This window comes from Rousettus aegyptiacus, unplaced genomic scaffold (assembly GCF_014176215.1).
Source record: "Rousettus aegyptiacus isolate mRouAeg1 unplaced genomic scaffold, mRouAeg1.p scaffold_m13_p_1, whole genome shotgun sequence".
Classification (NCBI taxonomy): Eukaryota; Metazoa; Chordata; class Mammalia; order Chiroptera; family Pteropodidae; genus Rousettus; species Rousettus aegyptiacus.
In genome coordinates, this window is record NW_023416284.1 from 84,349,810 (window position 1) to 84,376,468 (window position 26,659).

General features: G+C 38.8%; 1 protein-coding gene across 1 annotated transcript; it reads left to right on the forward strand.

The window, feature by feature from the left end:
• The first annotated feature begins 1,095 nt into the window (after window positions 1-1,095).
• SERPINB6 (serpin family B member 6) lies at window positions 1,096-26,659 on the forward strand. Its single transcript, XM_016166693.2, has 7 exons — window positions 1,096-1,206; window positions 14,345-14,519; window positions 15,468-15,617; window positions 22,341-22,458; window positions 23,210-23,352; window positions 25,740-25,895; window positions 26,107-26,659. The coding sequence occupies exons 2-7, from the start codon at window positions 14,355-14,357 to the stop codon at window positions 26,509-26,511; spliced, it is 1,137 nt and encodes a 378-aa protein (XP_016022179.2). The 5' UTR covers window positions 1,096-1,206; window positions 14,345-14,354; the 3' UTR covers window positions 26,512-26,659.

Sequence of the window (26,659 nt, forward strand, 5' to 3'; positions counted from 1 at the left end):
CAACACATGCAAATCTTATATGAAGAAAACTTTAAAACATTCCTGAAAAATAAAAAAATATTTGAGCAAAAAGAGAGATCTAGCATGTTCTTGGATAGGACAACTAAATCAATATACAAATGTTAATTCACCACAAGGTAAATTCAATATGATCTGAAGAAGAGCAAAATATACCACCCCAAGATGTGCCACTTTGGCATGTGGAATATTTTGAGCTGAAGGCAATAGAAGCCCTGAAGATTCAGGAAAACCTTTTCCTTCTCCCTTAACTACTTAAAATAATTTAAATAAAGGGCCTGGCCCAAAAGAGAGCAATTACTAAAGGTCACATTTTTTATCCCAAAGACTTACCTCCATGGCAGGGCCAACATCTGGCTACCCAACATCTGCTCTTCTTGTCTGCCTATGAATTGCCCTCTTCCTCTTTGAAGCCCCAGGCCTCTATCCTGTTCCTTAGCTGCGGTTGGCAATAAGCCTCAATTGCCTGATTGCTTTTGACAGGTTCTTCTGCTGATCTAATAATCAAATTGACAGGACAGATTAACAAAAGAAAACCAAATTTAATTTTGAACTATAGGAGCCCCCAAGATATGAGACTCAAGGGCAAGTCAGGATTTCTTACACGTTTACATAATTTGTCAGTACCCTGGAGACTAATTTAATGGGCCAGAAGAGGACTGGAGCGCCTAGGCTTTGTTCATTTTTCATTTGTTCTGCACTGTCCATGAGTTAAGTCCATGTGCCTGGAGCCGCACTTTGCTGGTCATTGAGGACCTAAGTCACAGTTTTTACAAAGCCATACACAGTAACATGTGGTGAGCCCTCGCACTGTCGCCATCTAATTGAAAATCTTGAGAGGGTCAGGCTTGGTTTGGTTCGCCTCCATGGTGGCTCAATGGACCAAGTGACTGGAGCTACTGAAAGCAGACAGGACGCGCGGCTCCTCCAGGCTCCTGCGGTGCAGTCGAAGTGCACCTGTCGCACACCTGGTCACCTCCCTGCACCGCCCTCCTCCCAGACCCAGATGACAGAGGGAGGCGCCAGTCTCTGGCTGTGGGCCGTGCGCTGTGTCCTGTGCGCCGACTCGCTTCCCGGGACTCCGCCCGCCTCCCGCCGCCCGCCTCGCTGATATTTCAGGCCGAGAGACGCCTCCGACATCTTCTGCAGCTGCTTTGCTCACTTCGGCTGCATCGCCTACTCTCTGGGGTAGGTGTCGGCTGTGGGACAGGCTCCGAGGCCAGGCAAACGCCGGAGGGGCAGGCAGGGAGGGACACCTGGGCTGCGCGGGGCCGTCCTGGGATGGGATGGGGTGGGGTTGAGGGTGCCTTTAGACTCGGGTTCTCTTAGCCCAGCGGCTCCAGTAGATGGTGACGCCACCCGGGGCGTTGTGCAGGGCCTTGGGCCCGGCCAGTGACACCAAGGATCGATCGTTCGGACCCGAGACGCGCATAGCCCCGCGACTGCACAGGAGGCGGCCAGCGGCCAGCGGGCATGGGGCCGGCGCCAAGCCTCCCTGACTGCTGCGCGGGGCCTCTGGGCCACAGGTGATCTCTGCCCACCCCTGGGCCACTGGTGACCCCGTTCGCCCCTCGACCATGGGTGATCCAGCCCGCGCAGAAGCCAGGGGCGCGCGCAGCCGGGCACTGGTCGTTGGGAACCCGGGGGGAGGAGGGGAGACTGGAAGCCTGAGAGAAGCCGAGGGGTCGGTGCCAAAGGCAGCCTACCCCCGGCTTCACTGCGCCTGGTTTTCCTGCCCACCGTGCTGTGTCGCTTGTGCTCAGGAGCTTGGCAAATTCCACACTTTCGAGGCCATTCAGGCCTGCGAAAGAAAAAGTGAGGACCTTTCCAGGTAGTGTTACTTCTCTCTTTTATTATTATTATTATTATTATCATTAATCATTAAAGTCACTGCAGGCAAAATATGACAAGATTTAGGGTCTTTTGGACTAAGAAGACGTGTGGAAAATTTGAATCATACTTGGGTTTGTGATGCTAGAAGAAACTGGCACTTAAGTTTCTTTCTACCTCTCATCTCCCAAAGCTCAGTTTTGGAAATGAGAAGTGTAGAAAATTAATATGCAGATGCCACTAGGAATATTCAGATGCTAGGCGGAAGGTGGGTCAGGGACTTTTGCTGCTTGGGCCCAGTTGTACTCAATGACAGGAATATGACCCAAGGCTCCCAGCTTTCTCCTGGTGTGGTTTAGGACTGCTGTGGTGAGATGATGTGAAAAGAAACCTTTGGATTAAGGTCCTGCAGTGTTATATTCCTGGGGCTAAGTAATGTACACTGTGACATGAATGACTGCCATTATCTTTATTATGGGGTGTGACCTAGTGGTTCCTTACTACTTCTTGAGTAATTGTATCCTTCACTAATGCCAATTTTAGTACTACTTGGGGCCCTGTAAACTAAGTATTTAAAATTATATGAGGCCAGTTCCAATCCAAAGCATTTTATTACAATTCGGTTTATTAGAGTTAACTCCATCCAGTAACAGTACAGTGAAATTAGAATAAATGCAATCACCTTTCTTTTCTGTTTATACTAAGAACATCTTATATCATACCATACATATGTTGTAACACCCAGGGAAGACCATACACCTTACATTTTCAAGTTTGAAGGACCTGATATTAGTCCTAGACATCAGAAGAAAGAAAATAATGTGTAATTCTAACCACCATTTATTGAATACCCACTGTATGCTAGGCATTAGTTTAATGCTCATAGTAGGCCTATAAAGGAGAAGGAATCATCTCTTTTTTACATATTAGATAACTGCGGCTCAGAGAAGTTAAATACACACACACACACACACACACACACACACACACACACACAGTGCCACAGAAAACCAAGGTAGGGACAAAGCAGGAACCCAGGTCTCCATTAAACCAATCTTTAAGTGGTTAAATTTTGTGGGAAATTTAGGCATCTTTAATCCAAGAAGGCCAGAGGCACAATTAAAAAGTGACATCTTTAAAAAAAATTTAGATTTCATTAGTTGAATAAAATCAATTAAGAATCTTAACCAATATAGAGAAAAAAGTGGTAGGATAGATTTGTTGGACTTGTTTTATATATACCCATGTACATATACATATATAAAATTGTTCATTAATAAAACTTAATACTCAGGTTTTATGCTTGTGAATAGCTTTTTTAATGGCTCTTTATGAAATCTGAGGATGCATTGGGCCGGTGAAGTTTATATTCCACTCTGGACAAAATAGAAGGAGGCAGGGATTTCCAAGGGAAAGTTGGCAATTTAAAGGTAGGTGAGAAAGAGCAAATTTGTGGAAAGCAAATTCTTGCTGGGTCACCCAGAAACGATGGAGCAGGAAGGGGAGTCAGTCCAAAAAACCCCCCAAATCTCGCTTTGCTAGATTTCTTCTGCCACTCTTAGTTTATAATATGATACTTAAGGTGATGCTCCTTTCCTTTAAGCAGGTTTTTATATCTGAATTTCTTCAGGTAGGTAAAGAAGGATGGGTCAATGGTCTTCCTGAGTCTTTTTCTTTATAACTAGCTTAATTTAAAATCAGTATCCTCAAAGGCATATTGTGAGATGGCAAAATTTTGGTCTGCCTCAACGGCATGGTATATTAAGGACTTGAAACGTCTATTCCACTTTGTCACTAGTGTGGCCCCAGAACACCAAAACTCACATTCCTTGAGGATTCAGATCTTGTACTTCCATTAAAGGAAATGGAGAGGGGCTGATCTGATACCACATGTCTTTGGACTGGAAACAATTTCCAAATGAGTTTGTAAGAACTTGCTGTTTCTGTAAAGCAAAGATGTTTAAGATCAACATCTCAAGATAAAGGAACAAATTTAAAGAGAACCACACCAGCCCAGTTATGGCAATCTGAGAACCAAAGGGAAAACAAATGTTAGCTAATTTAAATGTACTGTTTGTAAAAAACCTAATAAGTTCAGATAAGGCAAACAAGATAAAAGATTTAAAAAGGCACAAAATAATTTCACTGATATTTCGGGAAATGCTGTGTGGTGATCCTTCTATGATTGCTATATAAAAAGTTTGGTTGTACCACTTTCCTAAATTAACAAGCACAGTAGTTATACAAACAAAAGGACTTACAGCCAAATAATAGGAGAGAACTATGGGTTGTACAACGCAGACAGAAAAAAAAAAAGCAAATAATGCTTCATTTTAAGGAAAGATGCCACGTTCTAAGAAACTGAAATTTGATATTTGGCAGAGGCCTTGTGAAATCCCTATGAAGAGGGAATTGAAGCTCAAAACCCGCTTAACCTACTTTGAATGTGCTTGGCTATCAAAGAATGAGAACTGGGATGGAGAAGCATTTGGGATGACCAGGAAGGAACTAGGCAGCCTGGGCGGAGAAAGGTGAAGGTCCCTTAAGATGAATTCAGCTCAGTGAACCACTAAAATAAGCATTAATATCACTTTATGAAAGGTATAAAAAGATTTAACAAAAAGAAAATAAATTAAACCCATGGTATTAATACTTTTGTGCTGAACTTAAGTATAGGTGTAGAAATAAGTGTAACCATTGCACTGTTGTGTATTTTTAAACATGTTTGAATGTCTCATTTGATTCTAGCTTACTAAATTTGTAAGTTTTGATTTACTAGGTTTACAGCAGTTTAAATGTTTACTAAGGTTTGATTTTGAAATTTGTATGTTTGCTTTGAAAGGTACTAAAGTATTAAAAAATCTAACCTATTAAAATATGTAGCCAATGCTTAAATTAAAAAAAAAATAATTTCTTTGTTGTGTAAGCAGTATGCTTTGTTTTTTTTTTTTTTTTTTTTTTTTTTTTTACCAGACTAACAATTAATTGACCATTAATTAAAGTGTTTTAGTTGGGAATGTTTCCTATTTGTGAAAATTTCTCTTTGGGAATGAAAACCCTGTGTTCACCAGCAGAGTGAGAGACTGAGGAGCTGGTAGATAGTTCCTTATATCTGAGCATGTGAAAAAATTACTTAAAGTGTTTGACTAACAGGTAGGACATTTGTGGAAAAGTTGCCATAGGGACATAGAAGATGAAAAATCGGTGGGGGGTGGGGGAGTAGTGGAGAGGCAATATTAACATAAAATCGGTGTTAAGTGAAAGGAAATGTTTCAAGTTATAAAGAAAACCATGTATGGAGAAAGGACAGGGCCAGTGGGTTAAAATCTGTCATCATTTGTAGTATCTTTTTTAACATTGATTTTTAAAGTAAGTGCATGTATATTAATTTCACAAAAAGAAAAAATTAACCATTCCCCCTGAATATAATTAGGCATGTTATAGAAAATGCGAAAATGCAGAAAAATATAAAAAACATGAAAATTACCCATAACCCAGAAACATTTGGTGTATAGTATTTTTTCCTGTCTATAAATTATACTCACATGTACTTTTCTTCCTAATTTATATCGGTAATATTTTAAAAATGGTATTTATAGTTTTATATTTTATTTTTTACTTAATTATATATATTCCCATGATAGTAATATGATGTTAAAAATTAATATCTCTACACTAATATCCCATCGATGCAGGAAAGGGGAATCCCCTGGAGTGGGGATTCAACTCCTGCACCAAAAGAGTTGCTGAGGGCTCTTGAACGCACACAAGAAAGAATTCAAGCTCATGTCAGTGTTAGAAAGCAAGGAAAGTTTATTAGAAAAGGATAACGCTCCCCAGACATAGCATGGTCTCCTCTCAAAAACAGAGAAATGAGAGAGCTGAGAAGGACTGAGAGGCACAGAGAAAAAGACCCCAAGTGTTCATGGAATTCAGTTAACATGTCCTTTTTATAGTTTTTAAACTATAGTTTAAAGACTTTGATTACCTTTTTCCTTTAATGGTATGGGTATGTATCCATGGATATGCAGCATGAAAGGCATGCTAGCAATCTCTGCCTATGGCCAAAACCATGGGGAATGAATGGTTGAGTTTATTTTGTGTAAGTTATGACTATGACTTGAAGACTGTTATCCCTTCATGGTATGGGTATAGGTTTTTTTTTTTTTTTGTGGTCTGGCCATAGTTTTGATCAGCACATGGCAGTCTCTGAATGTAGCTTGATTTAACATTTAGTTCTCATGCCTTCTCCTTATTTCACCATCATGTATGTGACAGAGTCTAAGTGTTCTCTGTTGTTGAGCATTTAAAGAGTTTTTTTTTTTCTGTAGCAGATGATGTATTTAATATTTGTTTTTGTGCTTAATATTTTTATTAGACCCTGAGTTTTACCTTTAGTGAAATTCCTAGTGTGGAATTTTGGTTTAGGTGGTATGAATGTTTTCTTGGCAATTTCTTTTCTTCCTTTTGCTTTTATTTTTTTACATAATTCTAAATTACACTTGGGAATTATTGGTATACCAATTTACAGCATCATTGGCATGGTATAAGAAAGAATGCTTTTTTAAAAAAAAAAAAAAAACCTTTTCCACTATTGGAATTTAATAGTTTTGAGCTTTCAAAGTTCATATTTTAAAAAAGTATGTTTAATTTGCTTCACCTCTCCAAATTTTTTTTTTTTTTGAAGGCTGTGTGAACTCGAGAGCCACACAGATCTGGTTTTTAACCGTCGCTTTGCACCCTGTAGCCCTGTGATGTGCAGGGGCAGGATACTTTAAAATAACTAAGGCTGGATTTCTTTGCTTGTCAGATGCTGATATTCTCAGCCTGACTTATAGGGTTGCGAGAATCTTCTAGGAAAAGTGCTAACTAACATAGGACCTAGCATGTAGCACATACACAAAAAAGGATATTTTTACTTTTTTTCTGAAGTTAAAACTTTTAAATATAATTATTAACTATCATTTTTCTTTATCTTTTTTTAAATGTAAATCTGCTAATAATCCTCTGTACATATTTCTACTGGGCTATTTTTCTTATCAACTCTTTGTGTTGCCAGAGAGCTTGACAGGATGGGAATCCAAAGAGGGACTGTGACCCCGGAGCGCTGGTCACCAGGTTCTTGTCTTATGTCACGAGAAAGAATTCAAGAGCATGACAGATAGCAAGCAAGAAAGCACAAATTTTATTAAAGTGAAAGTATACACTTAAGAGAAAAGTGTGGGCAGCTCGGAGAGACAGTCTCTGCTCCAAGGTGTCTGAATTATGGGCTTTTGTTTTCTTGTGGGAAGGAGGTGTCCCAAGGCTATGCAGCCTGCCTCTGGGTCTTGGCTTGTTTCCCATGCCACCTGGAAGGGGGGCGGGTGGGGCGGGAGGTGGGGGGCGGGGGAGGGGCGGGAGGTGGCCTCTGACCATCTGTCTTGTCTCCTGGCCTTGGCTCCTTTCTCATGCTGGGGTCTCATGCTTGAAATCGAAACAGGGAGACATTCCAGAGCTGCATCCTGAGGAGAAACTCCTTTAGGTTAACCATTCTGCCTCATTTGGAGCTCATTTTACTTCATTTTCTTATCAGTTTTAAGAGTGTTTTATTGATTCTGGCCATCATATACTTTGCTAATTCTTACTTTGTTTTATTTCTGATCAATTCCTTCTCATTATGTTTCATGAGTTGTATTTGCCTTGGTCAGAATTATCAAAACAAAGTTCCACATGGATCAGATAACAAATGTCTGTATCATGTTCCTGTTTGAGGAACAACGGAACTGCTTCTAATATTTTATCGATGATGTCGATGGCTGCTAAAGTAGATAAAGGAAGTGTTGATGTAAGAAACATCCAAATCTGTAGATAATTTTAATGAGTTTATCTGAGCCAAACTGATGACAGTTGCCAGGAATCGAAATCTCAACATATTAAGAACATACTCTGGAGAACGGCAGTTTTGCAGCTTAATTTTTTATACATTAGAATCAAAGCAGGCGACATAAGGAGGGTTACATAAAATCCATTGGTGGTAGTGGGAGAAAGCAAAGTAGGCAAGTCTTTGGGAGTGGATAACAGTAAAACGAAGAGACAGATACTTTACATTGGTGGGTACAGGATAGTTAATAATGAACATTTATAGTGTTACCGGAGAGTGGGGTCCTCTCCCCGCGCATTGTCCAGATTCTTGATGTCTCGAACAAAGAATTGAGCAAGGTACCGAAATACAGCAAGAAAGAAAAGTTATTAGAAAGGATAGTACACTTCCAGATATAGAAGCAGGCCTTGAGCAAGAGAGGCTTGGCTCAAAAGGCCTGGTAATGAAGATGTCAGGGTTTTTATCCCTTTTTGCTGTGGGTGGTTACTTTTCTTAGAGGAGTGGACTTCCTTGATTGACAACTGAGATCTTTAGGCTCAGTGATTCATTATTTTGCCTTCTGAGCATGTTTGTTCCCAGAATTCAGTCTGTTATGATGTTAATGAACTTCTGAGCATATGCATCAAATTATAACGATGGTATAATGAGACTCAGGTGAGTTGAAGGTCATTGGGCGTTTTCATTGCGCAGATGCAAGTGACTGGCTTAAACTGGTACCTAAATCTCTGTGCGTACTGGTTTCTTTGTGTGAGTTAAAAAAAAAAAAAAAAAGCCTTGTGGCTTAATTGTGAGCAGGTTAGGGAGGACCTTTTCTAAGATAGGATGACCTCAGCATCTTTGCAGGCAGACCTGAAACCCCCTAACTAACTTTCCTCCCTGCTTCTTTTCTAAGAGCCATGAACCCCCTTATTATTAGTATGGATATTGAGGGAGGTCTCTTTTTCTGTATCTGTTTTCTGCTGAGAATGGCTGTAGTCCTTGCCTACAGGGGTCTTGGGTTTCTTGCTGAAGTGCCACCTCAGTCCCTAGACAAGGAAAAGAAGATACAAATTCGTTATTTAAATCATACATCTATTAATTTCTATTATTGATTTGCCTATTAAGTGAGAAAAGGGAAATAGGCTTGGTTGATATATTTCTTAAAGAGTAAAAAGAAATACCTTTGGCTTAAAGTCTCCCCACCCCAGACTCTAAGGGCCCTGCCTGGCTTAACACCATTTCTGCTTAACAGTGGGCTGATGACCCTTATTAATAGCCAGGGGATCTGAGTCACCAGTTTCGGGGCAATTATCAGAATTTGAAGGAGGGGGTCTTTTTCCAAAGAAAGGAGGGAAGAAAATTTAACTAGGTTTACTAAAAAGATTAACTCTGCAAGAGATGTCTCATTTCATTTCCTGCTAAAAGATTAAGAATTTTACAAGTCCCATCTTAATAGCACATAGAGATAATATGTGGAGAACAAAATAACAATGAGAGATTCTGTGGTCTCACGCTGTTGCATTGGGCTGTGCATAAGGGGTCTAAAATAAAGGAGATTACTCTGACATTCCAAGGCTGTGTTATCTTAGATGCAAAAAGACAATAGACAGGCTCACTTAAGATAAAGATTGACTTTTGTCAAGACAACTACAGGCCCAAATATGACTACCTGTCATAACCTGCTTTCGGTTAGGAATTTTTATGTTCAGACCATTCTATGTTGTTAATTTTGGCCTCTTGAGTTTCTAGGACCCACCAGGCTGGCCTTCCCTGAGCTTGTCAGGTTTTGTGTGTGACCCCTTTTTTTTGTCTACATAAGTACAGGATAATAAGTCTATTCAGTTATTTCATGATTAACTGCTACATGATTTTCTGCTATATGATTATCTTGCATATCTGGGATAAACCTCCAGGGCATTGTTGATTTATCGTTTCTTTTTATTTAGGAATTTTTATAGGACATGAATATAATTTTACCGTTAATGGCTATCAGCAGTCATTTTCAACTGAGAAATGTAATGCTATTACTGCTTCTGAGCTTTGAAGATTAAGCTAAATTTTTGCTTTTCTTTCTTTATTAATGTTAGTTATTAGATATTAAAGATGGAAGGAAACACAGATTATCTGATGTATCTGCTTCCTCATACAGGGAACAGAAATCAAGTAATTTATTTAGGGTTTTAGAGCTGGGACTGTAAACCCCGCTTCCTTCTTGACTCATGCCTTTTCTTCTGAATGTCTTGGTTTGTTTTTCCCAATTCAGTATTTTTAAAAAGACTGAAGCTGCTTTATATTGAGGAGCTATTGATTTTTCAACTTTAAATTCCCTTGATACAAAGAAACAGATGTGCACTGATTTCTCCTCAACCCCAGTAAAGTGCTGAGAACTGTCCAGATTAGAGTTTACCTAGTGGGAGAGGAAGGGCAAGTGCGCCTTTTTCATATCAGTGACAGAAAGGTCAGAGTACAAAACAGTCCAAAAGAAATTCGTTAGGGACATTACCAGAGACACAGTGCTTTATTAATGGCCTTTCTTAGGTTGGCATTTCCATCTGAATTAATATTCCTTCAGCATTTGAGGGGAAAATGTGCACGAAGATAAAATAGAGTCTTGGATACAGTAGGGAGGGGGCATGTGAGATCTTTCCTTGGCCAGTTGAATTTGCAACAAGCCTAATATGCATAGGGCTCTAAACTTCCGTGCTTTCTCAACTCACCTAAGGGCCGAGAGGTCGTGTAGCCCAGCAGCCTCTCTGTGTGTTGAGCCATCTTGGAGCCCAAGCTAGAGGTGTACCTGCCCCCAGGCAAGAAAAGACTAGTGTGGGCATGGTGGTAGCAGCTATGGGTGAGATTAGCAGACCTTCCTCTGAGTCTCGACATTGGTGGTATCAGGAATGCGCAAGATTTTTTTTATTGTATTGGGCTATCTCCTCTTTTTCCAATTCTTAATTCAGAAATTTCCTGTTTTACTAGTCATTTCCCTTAAAATTGATAAGTGGGCAGTTTTTGCTTATATAAATTCCAAATAACCAAACATATGTATAATTTTGCATCAGTTTCATATGACTACTTTAATTTATACTGATGTTCCCAAGGCTCTGCAAGATCCTGAAATTATTTCTGTATTATCAAAGAATCACTTTTATTCAGAAGCATTTTAATAATGTATACATTCCATTGTACTTTCATTAAAAATTAGTAATCTAAGATGTATGAGAAGTCTCAGCAAACCAGGTGTGCTCAGTACCTGGAGTCTCTTCTACAATGAATAAAGAAGAGTTTGAAAAGAAAATGTTTAAACAAGAAGAGTAAACAAAATATATCAGGTATATTAGTTATTGTATAGTTCCTTATGGCTCTTGTAACAAACTAACACAAACAGTGCATTTATTGTCTCATAGTTATGGAGGTGAGAAGCCTGTAGGTTTCACTGAGTGAAATCTAGGTATTAGAAGGGCTGCATTCCTTTCATTTCTTTTATTCCTTGGTTGTCCCCCTTTCCTATAGTTTCTAAGCCAACTGGATAGCATCCTGCTTCAGGCCTCATTCTGCTTTCTTTGGTCAGATCTTCCTATGCCTCCCTCTTATAAGGGTCCATGTGATTACATTCAGGGACCACATTGAATGATCTCAATGATAATCTCTGCATCTCAAGATCCTTAATTTAATCACATCTTCAGAATCTCTATTGCCGTATAAAGGAATGATCACAGATTCCTGGTAGTGTTGGGGTGGGGCATCCTTTGGGGACTTTATTCTACTGTGGGGGCATAACCAAAATATTTTCCTTCCACTTCTAAGTTTTTCTAGCTGATCTAATAATCAAATTAACAGAGACATATTAACAGGAGAAAATCAAATTTTCATATGTGTGCATGGGGAATTTACATAAGCATGAAAATTCCAAAGATAGTGAGGCAAAATTGAATATATATGTTATTTTGGACAAAGGAGAAAAGGTGTGCCAGTGGGGGAATAGGGGATCTTAGATTTCAGAAATGATTTACAAGCAATTGAGGAAGAATGTAACATACATGGCAGGCCAGTTTTTGCTTTAGTGAGACAGGTGATCTAGCTACCAGGGCCCTGCTTGATGCTTCCATATCTACCATACTTAATTCAAATTAGGCTAAGACAAACATCCTAATTTCTTTTATGAAGCATGCCTTTCCATCTGAAACTCTAAGCAGGAAAGGGAAGGGTCATGGGTTCTTTCTGAGACCTTTGTTTCTTAACCAACTTAAAATTAATATCCCAAGAGGCAGCTTTAGGGTGGCAAAACTTTGTTTTATTTCATAGCTTGGGGCCCTTATTCATCTGACCACAGTTATAAATGTAAAGGCATGCTGGGGAAGAATGGATGAATTCTCACAGGTCTTTTAGTTAGATGCCTTCTGCCCTCTCCCTTCACTCCATGAAAACAACTGCACTTGCTTCCCCTATTCCTTGTTCTGTAGGTTCCCACTCTGCTCAAATGAGTCATTTCTCCAATCCTCGGCTGAGGAAATATTAGTTTCGTAAATGTTTGTAAATGGCGATGCTGCCCACAGATTCACCTCCTCCTGGGCCAGCTCTGCTGTACCTGCAACTCCCTGACTGACTGGACCCTTCACTGCCTCTTGTCCTCTCACCTGATTCTTCTGTAGGAACCCTTCAGGCTCTACCTCAGGTGATGACTTGAGGAGCAGCAAGCAGTCTGAATACAGGGCATTGGCCCCGAGTTCAGCCTGTCTTCTCCTTAGCTTGTGATAAGAAAAATTCTGAGATGTTCTAAATTAAAATTACAGAAGCCATAGAGTGAAAGAAAGAGATAGCCTGTGAATAGCTGTGGGCTAGATCTGACAAAAATGCTCGCATCCTTGAATCTATTGGAATTTAGGACTAATTTCCAGGTGGCTATTTCTATGATTATCCAAAAGAGAGAATAGCCAGGCCCCATCCAACCCCAGAAGCCGCCACTTATTAATGTGAGAACTTCACAGGTAATCCACAGGAGCAGACGCTTCTCTGTCACTCTGCGCCTATCCCAGAGCTGGCCTAGCTTCAGCTTCTCTCACCCCTCTTCTATGTAGCTAATGTAGATTCTTTCACAATAGTCTACATCTCTCTACACCCATACTTGATGTGTAGAAAAACTCAACAACAACAACAACAACAACAACAACAAAACAAAAACAAAAAAAATGTTCAATAACTCCAGGATGGTAGACATGTTGTCTTTTCACCTAGTGGTTCAGACTTCGTGCCCTCAGGACCTGGTCTTTCTTGCTAGCAATGGTCTGATAAGCCCTTAAAAAAAAAAAAAAAAAAAAAAAAAAAAAACAAACAAAGAACTATGAAACAAACAAACAAAGAAACAAAAATGACTTTCAGCCATGGAAGTTAAAATTTTTCATTCAATTCTTGGATATATCACTTCACCTTGGTGAACTTCAGGTTCCCCTTTGTAAAATGGGAAGTTGATAATAGGTCTCACTGAAGACCTGTCATGCTTTAACTAGCTTGAAGACTCGTGTACCCCATACCAGAGTCCCCCAACCCCTGGGCTGTGGTCTGTACTGGTCCATGGCCTGTTTGGAACTGGGCCACACAGCACAGGGTGAGCAGCACGCCTGCGAGCTAGCAAAGCTTCATTTATATTTGCCGCTGCTCCCAATGCGAGCATCACCGCCTCAGCTCCCCTTCAGATCATCAGACATTAGATTCTCATTGGAGCACCGGTCCCTGGTGCCAAAAAGGTTGAGGACTGCTGCCCCACACCATCCCCAGCTGCCTGGAAGTATTTCTGTTCCGAACCCTGCCTGGGCCTCTGGGGCCACTGCCGGATGCCCTGCATGTCAGGGGCTCATCACATATGCAGCCTTATCCCTGGATCTGGAGGTGGACGTGGACCTTTATCTACTGCCCTGTAGCAGCCAAGTGCTGAAGGAGAGCCTGGGCCTGCAGGTAGCAGGAGGTCCTGGGGCACATGACCTTAGATTTGGGCTTTAACACATATATAAGTTTTCTAGAAGGAGAATTGAGGGTCAAGAGTGCTTAGTTTTAAGATTTTCATACATGTGGTTTATCTTTTATCTTAAGGCTTCAGGCTTTCCTAAAATGGAGTTTTTTCTTCTACATTATAAAAGCATTCAACTATCTTTTCTTGTGTAACTTTGTAATTGGATTTATCATTTTGAATGATTTTTAAATTCTAAAATAATACATACAAGCTCATATAACACACCAAACACTACAGAAATGGAACCAAAAGTCAATAGCTCCTTTCTTAATCCTACCTTCCACGAAGTAACTAGAGTAAACTGGGTGAATATGTACCCTACTACATCTCTGGGCTCGCAGACAAGTATACAGATACAAATCGTCCTGCTTTTTTCCCTCGTAAAACAGGGATTACATTATAAACATAACTACATTTTTTTCTCAGTGCTATTAATAACAGAGTGAAATGCAGTTGACGTGTGTAATCCTATACATATGTGATACTTATTTTTTTTTTTTTAATGCTGATAGCATATGGTATTTCTGAGTGGTCTCCCATCCAAGTACTAACCAGGCCCGACCCTGCTTAGCTTCCGAGATCAGACGAGATGGGGCTTGTTCAGGGTAGCATGGTTGTAGATTTATGTGATACTGATTTTAAATCTGTTATTTCAGACTTGCCATCATGGATACTCTGTCAGAAGCAAATGGCACCTTTGCCTTAAACCTTTTGAAAAAGCTGGGTGAAGACAATTCGAAAAATGTGTTTTTCTCACCCGTGAGCATCTCCTCTGCCCTGGCCATGGTCTTCATGGGGGCAAAGGGAAACACCGCAGCCCAGATGGCCCAGGTATGTGCCTGAAGCCACTTCTGGGCAACGTTATGCTATAATTTGTCAGTTGAGCTGGTCCCTCACATTTCATATCCCAAAGAACTTGCTCTTGACAGATAACACTGCTAGTGTTGCAGGGGTGTGGGCTGAGGGTGGCCAGGAAACCCTGTGCAAGCACCCTGGGGTGAGTGCCTATGATCTGTTAGGGGTAGAGTGGTGCCCTCTAGTCAGGAGAATGAGTGATTTTACCACCCCTTGGTGGTGGCGAGTTTGTGAGTAGATATGAAGTTACAAGGTCTAGGTTGAGTCCTGTGATTATTTTTCATATTTTGTGGTTTGATTCCATCATGTCAGCTGGGATCACTCATGAGCCAAGAAAGGCCTCTATCACATGTCTGGAGCCTTGGTACTGGCTGTTGGCTGGGGCTGCCATTCTACAAGTAGCTTTTCCCATGTGGTGCTGCCCTCCAGGCCTTTCCACATGGCCTCCACAGGACAGCTTGCACTTCCTTACATCATGGTGGCTGTGGAGCTGCCTGGCCTTTTAAGGCCCAGGCCTGGAATGGTGTCACTTCTCTTATGTTCTGTTGGTCAGAGGAAGTCACAGGGACAGCCTAGACTCAAGGACAAGGGGAGAGGCTGCACCTTTCAGAATCAAGAATGGCCTGTGTTTACAGAGATGGGAGGCCTGGTTGGCAGCCTTCTTTTCAGACAAACTAGAAGTAGTAACCACTAGAACCTGGATTTGCAAAGGGGCATTTCATTTTCAGTGCTGCCAGGGTTCTGACTCCCTGCAGGAAGTGTTATAGGATGGCTTTCAGGGCACATTTTGTCTTTAATTGGATAAATCTTTTAAGTTGTAGTGAGGATCTGTACAGCTCTTAGGCTGTGAGGTTAGTGTTGCATCCATTTCCTGAAGTCAGAGCATACTGAAATTGTATATTTTTATTCTGTTTTTGATTTCAGGCACTTTCTTTAAGTAAAAGTGGTGGCGGGGGTGAAGATGTCCACCAGGGTTTCCAGTCACTTCTCAGCAAAGTCAACAGGACTGGCACGCAGTACTTGCTTAGAACTGCCAACAGGCTTTTTGGAGAAAAGTCTTATGATTTCAATTCGGTAAGTTATAATTGCCATTTTTTTTATTAAGAAAATAAAAGCAATGAGGAGTAGGGGTCACATGGTAAAGCAGAACTCTTTGGGCTACAAATTTGCACAGATGGCCATGAACTCAGGTCTACTAACCTCATGTACTTCCTTTTACTCACTTTCAGTTTTGTCCTCTGTAGAATGAGCCTTGTAACAAATACTGTAAATTTTTGTGAAGCTTAAGTGAATCATTACATAAAAAAACCTAACGTAGAACATAGCACAATGTAAGATAGATCGGCCAAAACAAAGGAATGATCAAAATGAATATTTCTGATCATTACTTTTTACATATTGGTAATTTTTTTGTGCATTGTGAGACATCTTCAACTTTTTACATATGTAAATATTTTGATTATTTTTTCCAACACAAATTTTTTTAAAGTTTTTATTTGTCTAGGTACATTGATTGCTTCTCTTTATTTATAATACTTTAATTTTTTTCATTTTCAAAAACTACTCAAGTAATATGCAAGTATATTATTTTTATATATAAATGCAAAAGAGCAGAAAGAGGTCTTACAACCACTTTTCTATACCCAACACTCCCCTCCCCAGTATAAGAGCTTCTATAGATTTGATGTGCATTCCCCTATACATATAAAAGTTTGTTTTGTGGAGTTTTTCCCTACATAACATTATACCGTACATATTTTTTGTAATTTTTTTTCACCTAATACTATGACTTAAATTCTTTGCATGTCAGTATATGTGGATCTACCTCACTCTTTAACTGGTATCTGGTATTTTTTTTTCTTAAAAATTTTTTTTCTTAGAACAAAAAGTTTTTTCTTTTTGTTATCTGTTATAATTAATTATGGATTACTGTAACCATTTTCCCATTGATAGGCATTTAGGTTGTATCCAATCTGAGTCATACAGACGATGAATACTCTTGCATGTTTGGTACTCCAAGATAGTCTTTTAGAAGAGAAGAAGAGAGTGAAATTTTGAAGTGAATATCAGTGAATAGTACAAAATTGCTGTCCAAAATGCTGTAGCCACACCACAGTAATTTTTTTTTACAACTTGCTTTACTTATTTTTATCAGTCTTAGATACTTTCTATGTTATTGTCATCTTTTTGTAAGCCTTAGATATAAAGAAAAACAAAACTTTCAATAAACACAAAGGATCTTAATTATGTGTAATTACAACAATAAATTAAGGGATATACACAAACAGGCACACAACTGCAAGAAGTAAAAATAATGACAAAGACATAACTGAGGGTGGGGGGAGTGAGTAAAATTCTTGTGATTTTAGAATGTATTCAAACATAAGCGACCATCAACTTAAAATGGACCGCTATAAATATAGCTTGGTATATACGAAGCACGTCATAATCTCAAACCAAAAATCTATAAGAGATATACAAGCAATAAAGAGAAAGGAATCCAAACACACTATAGAAATTCATCAACGTAGAAGAGTAAAGAGCAAGAGAATAAAAAAGGAACAGAAAAGAACTGTAAAGACAATCAGAAAATAATAAAATAGCAATAACTACATACCTATGAATAATTATTTTAAATGTAAATGGACTAAACAACACCCAACCAAAATATATAGGATGGCAGAATAGATTAAAAAACAAGACCCATACATATGCAGCCTATTAGAGACCTGCTTCAGATGGAGTGAAAGTAAATGTATAGAAAAAAATATTCATGTAAATAGAAATGGAAAAAAAGCAGTACTTATATTAGACAAAATAGACTTGGAAACAAAGGCTATACCAAGAGACAAAGAAGGGCATTTCCTAATGATTAAGGGTTAATTCAGCAAGAGGCTATAACTCTTGTGCCTAATGTAGTAGCACCTAAATGTATAAAACAAATATTGACAGACATAAGGGGAGAAATTAAGAGTAATACAGTTATAGTAGGTGACTATAACACCCCATTAATATCGAAGCATAGTTCATCCAGACACAAAACCAATAAGGAAACAGTAACCATAAATGACATGTTAGACTAGATTAACTTAGTAGATAGCGTCAGAACATTTCAGCCAAAAAATGAGGAATATACATTTTTTTCAAGTACACGTGGAACATTTTCTAGGATGGACCACATGTTAGGCCACAAAACAAGTCTCAATAAATTGAAGAAGATTAAATTATATCAAGCATCTTTTCTGCTTATAATGATATGAAACTAGAAATCAATTACAAGATGAAAACTGAAAAACACACAACACAGAAGCTACGTAACATGGTACTAAACAATGAATGTGTTAACAAGATCAAGGAAAAAAAAGTCAAGATAACTTGAGACGGTAAAAAAAACCTCACGATGACCCCAAATCTATGGGATACAACAAAAGCAGTACTAAGGGGGAAACTCATAGCAATGCAGGCCTACCTTGAGAAACAAGAAAAATCTCAAACAATCTGTCCTTACCTAAAGGAACTATAAAAAGAAGAACAAAGCCCAAAGGGGGAATCAAAGGGAGGAAATAATAAAGATGATAGTGGAAATAAGTGAAGAGTCTAAAAAGAAAATAGAGAAAGAAAATAAAGAAGGTCAATAGGACCAAGAGCAGGTTCTTTGAAAACAAAAAAAAATTTTGACAAATCATTAGCCAGACTCATCACGAAAAAGAGATTGGGCCCAAATAAATAAAATGGTAAATGAATGACAGAAGTGAACACTGACACCACAGAAATACAAAAGATTATAATAAAATGCTACAAATAATTATATGCCAACAAATTGGACTATGTGGAAGATATGAATAAAGGCATAGAAATGCAGTCTTCCAAGACCGAATCAGGGAAACATAGATCTGAACAGACTGATAACTAATAATGAAATCAAGTCAGAAATTAAAAAAACTCTCAACAAACAAAATCCTGGACCAGGTTGCTTCACAGGTGAATTTTGCCGAACAGTCAAAGAAGAATTATCAGCTATCCTCTTCAAACCTATTCCAAAAAAATTGAAGAGGAAGAAAGCTCCTAAACTCATTTCATGAGGCCAGCTTTACTATGATACCAAAACCAGAGAAAGACACTACAGAAAAAGAAAATGATAGGCCAATATCCGTGATAAACATAGATGCAAAAATTCTCATCAAAATATTAGAAAAACAAATTCAGCCATACAGTAAAGTGATCATAGACCATGGGATTTATTCCTAGGATGCAGGGTTGGTTCAATATCCATAAATCGGTTAACACGATACACCATATAAGCAAAATAAAGAATAAAGATCATATGATCATATCAGTAGATGCAGAAAAAGTATTTGACAGATTCTTTTGATTTATAATACAAATTTATGATAAAAATTCTTAGCAAAGTAGGAGTAGAAGGAAGAAACCTAATATAATAAAGGCCATATATGACAAACCTACAGCTAACATATTCAGTGGTAAAAAGCTGAAAGCCCATTTCCTCTAAGTTCAGGAATAAGACAAGGATGCCTACTCTCACAACTTATTCGCTATAGTATTGGAAGTCCTTGTGAGAGCAATAAGGCAAGAAAAAAGAATAGAAGGCATCCAAATAAGAGAGGAAGAAATAAAACTGTCAGTATTGCAGATGATATATGTAGAAAACCCTAAAAATTCCACCAAAAAACTGTTAGAACTTATTAATGAATTCAATAAAGTTGCAGGATATAAAATCAATATACAAATTCTGTTGCATTTCTATACACTAATAAGAAATTAAGAAATAATTCTACTTAAAATTGTATCAAAAAGAATAAAATATCTAGCAATAAATTTAATCAAGGAGGTGAAAGACCTATGCCCTGATAACTATAAGGCATTGATAAAATAAATTGAAGAAGACAAATAAGTGGAAAGATATTGCTTTCTCATGGATTGGAAGAATTAATATTGTTAAAATGTCTATACTACCCAAAACAATCTGTAGATTCAGTATAATCCTCATCAAAATTCAAATAGCATTTTTCACAGAACTAGGACAAACAATCCTAAAATTTATGTGGAACCACAAAAGATCCTGAGTAGCCAAAGCAATCTTGAGAAAGAACAAAGTTGGAGGTATCACACTTGCTGCCTGATATTAAACTATACTAATCAAACTATAGTAATCAAAACAGCATGATACTGGCATAAAAATTAGCATAGATCACGGAATAGAATAGAGAGTCCAGAAATAAGCCCATGTATATATGGACATTTAATCTATGACAAAGGAGACAAGAATATACAATGGGCTAAAAACAGTCTTTTCATTAAATGATGTTGGGAAAACTGGACAGATACATGCAAAAGAATGAAACTGGATCACTTTCTTATACCATATACAAGAATAAACTCAAAATGGATGAAAGATGTAAATGTAAGACCTGAAGCCCTAACACTCCTAGGAAAAAATATTAGGCATTAGACTCTGACATTACTCTTAATATTTTTTTTGGCTATGTCTCCTGGGTTAAGGGAAACAAAATTAAAAATAAACAAATGGGGCTACGTCAAACTAAAAAGCTCCACAGCAAAAGAAATGATCAACAAAATGAAAAGACAACCTACTGAATGGAAGAAGATATTTGCCAATGATATCTCTGATAAGGGGTTAATATCCAAAAAATATATAAGGAACTCTCATACAACCTAACACCAAAAAACAATTAAACAAACAATCCACTTAAAAAATGGGAGAACACTTGATAGACATTTCTCCAAAGAAGACATACAGATGGCCAATAGACATGTGAAAAGAAGCTCAACATCATTAATAATCAAGGAAATGCAAATTAAAAACCACAATGAGATGTCACCTCACATCTATCAGAATGGCTATCATCAGTAAATAAACAAATGTTGGCGAGGATGTGGAGAAAAGGGAACCTTCATGCCCTGTTGGTGTTGGTGGGATTGCAAATTGGTGCAGCCACTATGGAAAACAGTATGGAGTTTCCCCTCAAAATTAAAAAGAACTACCTACATGATCTAGCAATTCTACTTCTGTGTATGAAGAAATTCAGAACACTAATTCGGAAAGATATGTGCACCCTTATGTTCATTGCAGTGTTGTTTACAATAACCAAGATATGGAAGTAATCTAAGTGTCCATCGATAGCTGAATGGGTAAAGAAGAGGTGGTACATATATGCAATGGAATATTGCTCAGCCATAAAAATGAATGAAATCTTGTCACCTGCAACAACATGGTAAACCTAGAGGGTATTATGCTTAGTGAAGTAAGTCTGACAGAGAAAGTCGACTATCATGATTTTACTTATATGCGGAATCTAAAAAACAAAATAAATGAATGAACAAAACAAATAAACTCATAGATGTAGCGAATTAGCTGATGGTCACCAGATGAGAGAGGTTGTGGGGCTGAATGAAAAAGGTGAAGGGATGAAGACTACAAATTGGTAGTTAAAAAAAGTCACAAAAATAGAGGATATAAAGTACATTATAGGGAATACAGTCAATATTATAATAACTATGTATGGTATCAGATGGATACTAGACTTACTGGGGGATCACTTTGTTTAATCACTGTTATACACCTGAAACTAATAATATTGAATGTCAATCATAATTGAAAAAAATTAAACAAAACAAAAAGAAGCAGAGCAGCAAAAATGGCAAAGCATAAACTATGCAAATATTAAGTGAAATGATATAACTAGATAACCTAGTGCAGTGTGTGCAACATGCTGTGAATTTAAATGTTGCATACATCAGTATTAATGATAATTCATCTGGTCCTCAAAGGAACCCTCTGAGATATAGCTCCTGCTGTATCCTCTTATACAGGGGTAAGGAGACTTAGAGAGACTAAGCAAGTTTTTTAAGGTCGCACAGCTAGTAAGTTACAGGACTGGTGTTCATAGCTACTGCGCCACATTGCTTCTGTTATGCTGTACTGAAGGAGCAGTGTAGAATCCTGTAATATAAAAACAACCCTGAAAAAGATAATAAAGTATTTAGCTGTAGGTTATTCAAAAGAAAGATTGGGAAACCATTCTATAATACACTGTCATCAAATTACTTATTTTACTCCATTTGTTTTCCATCAGAATTTTTGCTTTTACATGGCATAATGTAGATGTTTATTAATATTACCATTTCATAAACTATAGTAAAAATATATAGTTTATTTTTTTTGAGAATTGCTCACACTCTAGAATAAAATGGTAGCTACTAGACACTTGTAGCTATTTAAATTTCAGTGTAGTTAATTCAAGTGAATAATGTTAAATATTCAGTTTCTTGCCAGCATCAGCCATATTTCTAGTGCTCAGTAGTTGCTATTGGCTTAAATTTGGAACGTTTCCATCATCACAGACAGTTGTGGTGGTGTATAATTACACACTTTCCCTCTAGCGTATGGCCTCGTTCTGAAATGTAGAGGGTGCTGTGGCTCTTGCTGTGGGTAGGATGTCACTTAGCAAATACTGCTTGTTGGAAGTGACACACTTGTAGTTGCTGCGTCTAAGTGTCTTTGTGTTTATCTCCTTGATGCACAGCTACTCCCTTAAAGGATCTAGCAGTTTATGATGTTTATTCACTATTCAGACCGCAATTTTACTTAGTTTTATAAGCAAATGTTAGCTGAAAATCGAAAAATTGGATTTCAGGTTAATTCTTCATATTTACTTATATTTTGTATATGTATACAAATAAAAAGCAACTAAGAAGTAAGCTGTTGGTGTTGATCGTTTTTGTATCCATGCAGTTATGTCTCTCTGTCTCTACTAGTTTTTCAAAGATTCCTGCCGCAAATTCTACCAAGCAGAGATGGAAGAGCTTGATTTTTTCAAAGGTTCAGATGAGGCTAGAAAACACATAAACACCTGGGTAGCCAATAAGACAGAAGGTAAAAATATATTGTTATTCTGCTTTAAGTGTATTTTAATCACTCTTATTGTCAGTTCCTTCACAAAAAACTTCAGATGAAAACAAGAATGATTTTTTCTTTAAATAACTGTAAACTTTTAAAAACCACTTCTAAAGTATTGTCAATGTTATAATTATTTTCTCTAACGTTTTCCTATTCTTATTAGTGTATCTGTGGTGTCTCCAAATATTCAGCACACTTCTTCCAGAACAGTCCACATGTTAATTTTTGTTATCATTAATGTTAATAAAGTCTTTCTTTTTCACAAAAAATGTAAAGGAATTTTCAGAAACAGGTCTCAAGCTGTCTCCTTGTCCAGAGTAGCTCATACCCTACAGATTCCAATGCATTATTGCAGGACACTGAGCCATGCCATCATCCACCTGTGATTCTTAATTTAAACTGTTTACGCTTGCTGCAAACTCTTATCCTTTTTTAGGCACCAAGTATTCCTTTCCATCTCACTTGTTATGAATTCATTTTGCACATATTGGTTCATTTTATGTTTTTTATTCAAGTAATGCTATTTTTCTTACCAGAGCTTTTTAAGTTTTTGTTGCTCCTGTTGTTTTAAGGGCCAGTATCCCTTTACATGGTTATATTTGGGAGACAGTGAACTCCTTTATCTGTGTACTGTGACTGCTCGAGAAGATGGCCTACTCTGAATATTATCCCCAAAGCATCTATCAGGAAACTCTTAGCTAACTGGTTCTTTAATTCTTTTTTTTAGGTAAAATTACAGAGCTACTGTCTCCAGATTCAGTTAATGAACGTACTCCTCTGATTCTCGTGAATGCCATCTACTTCAAAGGAAATTGGCATCAACAGTTTAATAAAGAGCAGACCAAGGAAAGACCATTTAAAGTCAGCAAGGTGAATATTTGCAATAACAGAGGAAATTCTTGGAAACAGCCCCTGTGTTCACATTGGTTTTCAAAACATGTGAGAAGGCCTACTTTAAGAAACTTATATGGCTTTAGTCAGCCCAGCGGCTAGACTCCCCAGCAAGTGAGGCCTTTCTCTCACTCTTCTTCTCTCTTGTTATATCATCAGAGGTTGGCTACGTGCTCTTAAGTTTCTGGGCTGCCTTCCCATGTCACCTGCCGTGCTATTGCCAGGTATTCTGTCTGTATCGCAAATCCAGTGGTGTTGCTCTCAGGCTTAAAGTCCTTCTTGGCTTCCCAGAATATTTGAGTTAAAGTTCTAACTTCAAACTATGGTATATAAGGCTCTTTGCAGATCTAGATCCTACCCACTTCTCTCCCTTCATTCCCACCAGTATCTCTATACTTCTTTCTTTCCAGCAGTCCCTGGAAACCTGTCCTAACAGTCGCCCACCCCAGCTGGGTTTCTGTACCCTTCCTGCAAGCTGTCACAGCACCCCCTCATAGTAGCATCACAGGGGTTAAATGACCATTTTCTCACTCTGCTGAATGCCATCTCAGGGCAGAGGGTCTATCTTACGAGGGCTGGTACATAGTTGGTGCTCAACAAATCCTGAACAAATGAATGATATGTGGGATTATTTTGATAATAAAGATAATATAAACTTTTTTTGTTTGTTTTGTTTAAAAACAAGTAAATAAAAGTACATGCATGAAGGGTAGACACTAAGTTGAGTTACTTCTAGCTTTAGAGATGTTATTTGCTCATGGTCCTATGTCTTCCTATCACTGAATCTAGCATATTCTTTCTTTTTTCTTGGTCTTTAATTGTGAAGGAGGTGCCCAAAGATGAGAGGTGGTCGTGGCTGAGACCGGTTCAGGCGAGCTACAACAACACTCAGACAAAAAGCTTAAACAGGAATGTCTTGGGTTTCTTCCATTTAATACAGAGTAATGTGCTGTACCAGAGAACTGGAGACTGTAGCATGCCTTCCACTGTGCCTGCTTCATGGGCTACAGTAAAGTCATTGTAGCTGCTAGTCTTGTACAGAAGTCAGGAGCTGAGGAGGACTGTTGGGTAGGATGTAGGTGCTGTTCTTGGATCTTCTTTACTATATGGCTAAGGATGCAGTGGTAAGAAATGCGTTTTTCTCCTAGTAAGATGTGTTCATTTTGCCTGGCCCTTTTACTATGTTTTCCTTAAGTTGTTCATCCATTTATTCATCAGATGTTAGTTGGGGGCCAGGCATCATGCTAGGTACTGGTACAGTGTGTGCAAAACTAGCGAAACACCTCTTTCACGAAGCTTCCATTTTCCTAGGGGAGAGAAAGTAAGCATAAATAAGAAAATGGATGTATGAGATCATTGTGGTAGTGCATGAGAGATAGACATAGAGGAAAGGCACAGGCCATTGTGTTTGGGGATGTAGTTTCAGGTTAGGGCCTTCACTGAGCAAAGAATGGAATGAGGAGGCAAGGGGGCATACTCTCAGGTTCTTGGGACAAGCTCACTGGGACAAACCAGTTTGTCCATGGAACCATCAATGGGTCCCTGTGGCTCTAGCAGATGAGCAAAGGGAGATGGGAGCAGAGGGCATGGGGGATGAGCTCTTGTCAGCATTATGAGTTCCTTTAAGAACTGTTAGCTTTCACTCCCTTGGAGTGGAGGGGGAGCCAAAGAGTGATGTGATCTAATTTATGATTTGATTTACTGGGTCCATTTGGCCAACAGGCTGAGAGAAGTCACATGTAGGTAGGACAGGAGTAGGGAGTCACTTAAGAGGGCATCCTAGTTACCAAAGCTAGGCTGATAGCAGTGGTAGTGGGAAGAACAAGTCAGAATTTATTATATTTTAAAAGGAGACTCAAGATGATTTGCTAATGAGTCAGATGTGAAAGACAGGAGTCAGGAATATGCCAGGGTTTTTGACAATGGGATGAATGGCATCGCCATCAACCAAAGTGGGGAAAATTGTAGGTGGAGCAAACTTGGAAGGGAATATGAGGAGCCCAGTGTGACATGTGACATTGGAGATTTCTTTTATGTCCAAATGTAGGTGTCAAGTAGGCAGTGTAATATATGAGTCTGGAGTACAGGGGAGAGGTCCTGGCTAGAAATATAAATTTGGGAATTCTACATAAAGTGGCAAGATTGAATGACATCACCAAGGGAAAGGCAGTGTAAGGATTGAGCCCTGGGTACCTGACTATTCAGAGGTTGAGGCAATGAAGACAAGCTGGCAGGAGGGAGGGCTGATGTGGTGTTCTGAGGCTAAGAATGTGTTTCTAGGGGCCCAGAGTGGCCAGGTCTGTTGATTTGTCCTATGTGTCAACCACGTCTTGTTTCAACTTAACGTTTATCCTTTTCCTTTACAGAATGAGAAGAAACTTGTCCAAATGATGTTTAAGAAATCTACCTTTAATATGACTTACATAGGAGAAATATCCACCAAAATTCTGGTGTTGCCTTATGTTGGCAAAGAGCTGAATATGATCATCATGCTTCCAGATGAAAACGTTGATTTGGAAACGGTAATGAGTGCTAAGCAATAACCGCACTGTGATGGCAGGGGAATCACATTGAATTTCTATTTAGCAGTTCTCCACGTTTCCCAGTGACTATTTCTGAAATGAGCATAACTTCCCATTACTGCCATCTTTACTGTGCAGCACAGAGTATTCGCATCATAGCAGATGGTTCTATTGGGCAGCACTGTTCTAATCTTCAACTCTCCTCTTCTAGGTGGAAAAAGAACTTACTTATGAGAAATTCATAGAATGGACGAGGCCAGACATGTTGGATAAAGAAGAGGTGGAAGTGTTCCTCCCTAGATTCAAACTGGAGGAGAACTATGACATGGAGAACGTTCTTCGCTCTCTCGGCATGACCGACGCCTTTGATCAGGGCAGGGCAGACTTTTCTGGAATGTCCTCTGGGAAAGACCTGTTTCTGTCCAAGGTAGTGCACAAGTCCTTTGTGGAGGTCAACGAGGAAGGCACAGAGGCTGCAGCTGCCACTGCCGCCGTCATGATGTACCGATGTGCATCATTTGCCTCCAGGTTCTGTGCTGACCACCCCTTCCTTTTCTTTATCCAGCACAGCAAAACCAACAGTATTCTGTTCTGTGGCCGATTTTCTTCTCCATAGGGAAATAGTCAACACTGCATGTAGCTCTTCTTCTGTCTCCTACTGACGCAATTTTCCTCTGATGCTTCATAATGTGCCTGTAATCCAAAGTGACCTTAGGTGGCAATCCAAAAATAAAGAGAATCAAGGGCCTAATTTTGAAATCCCA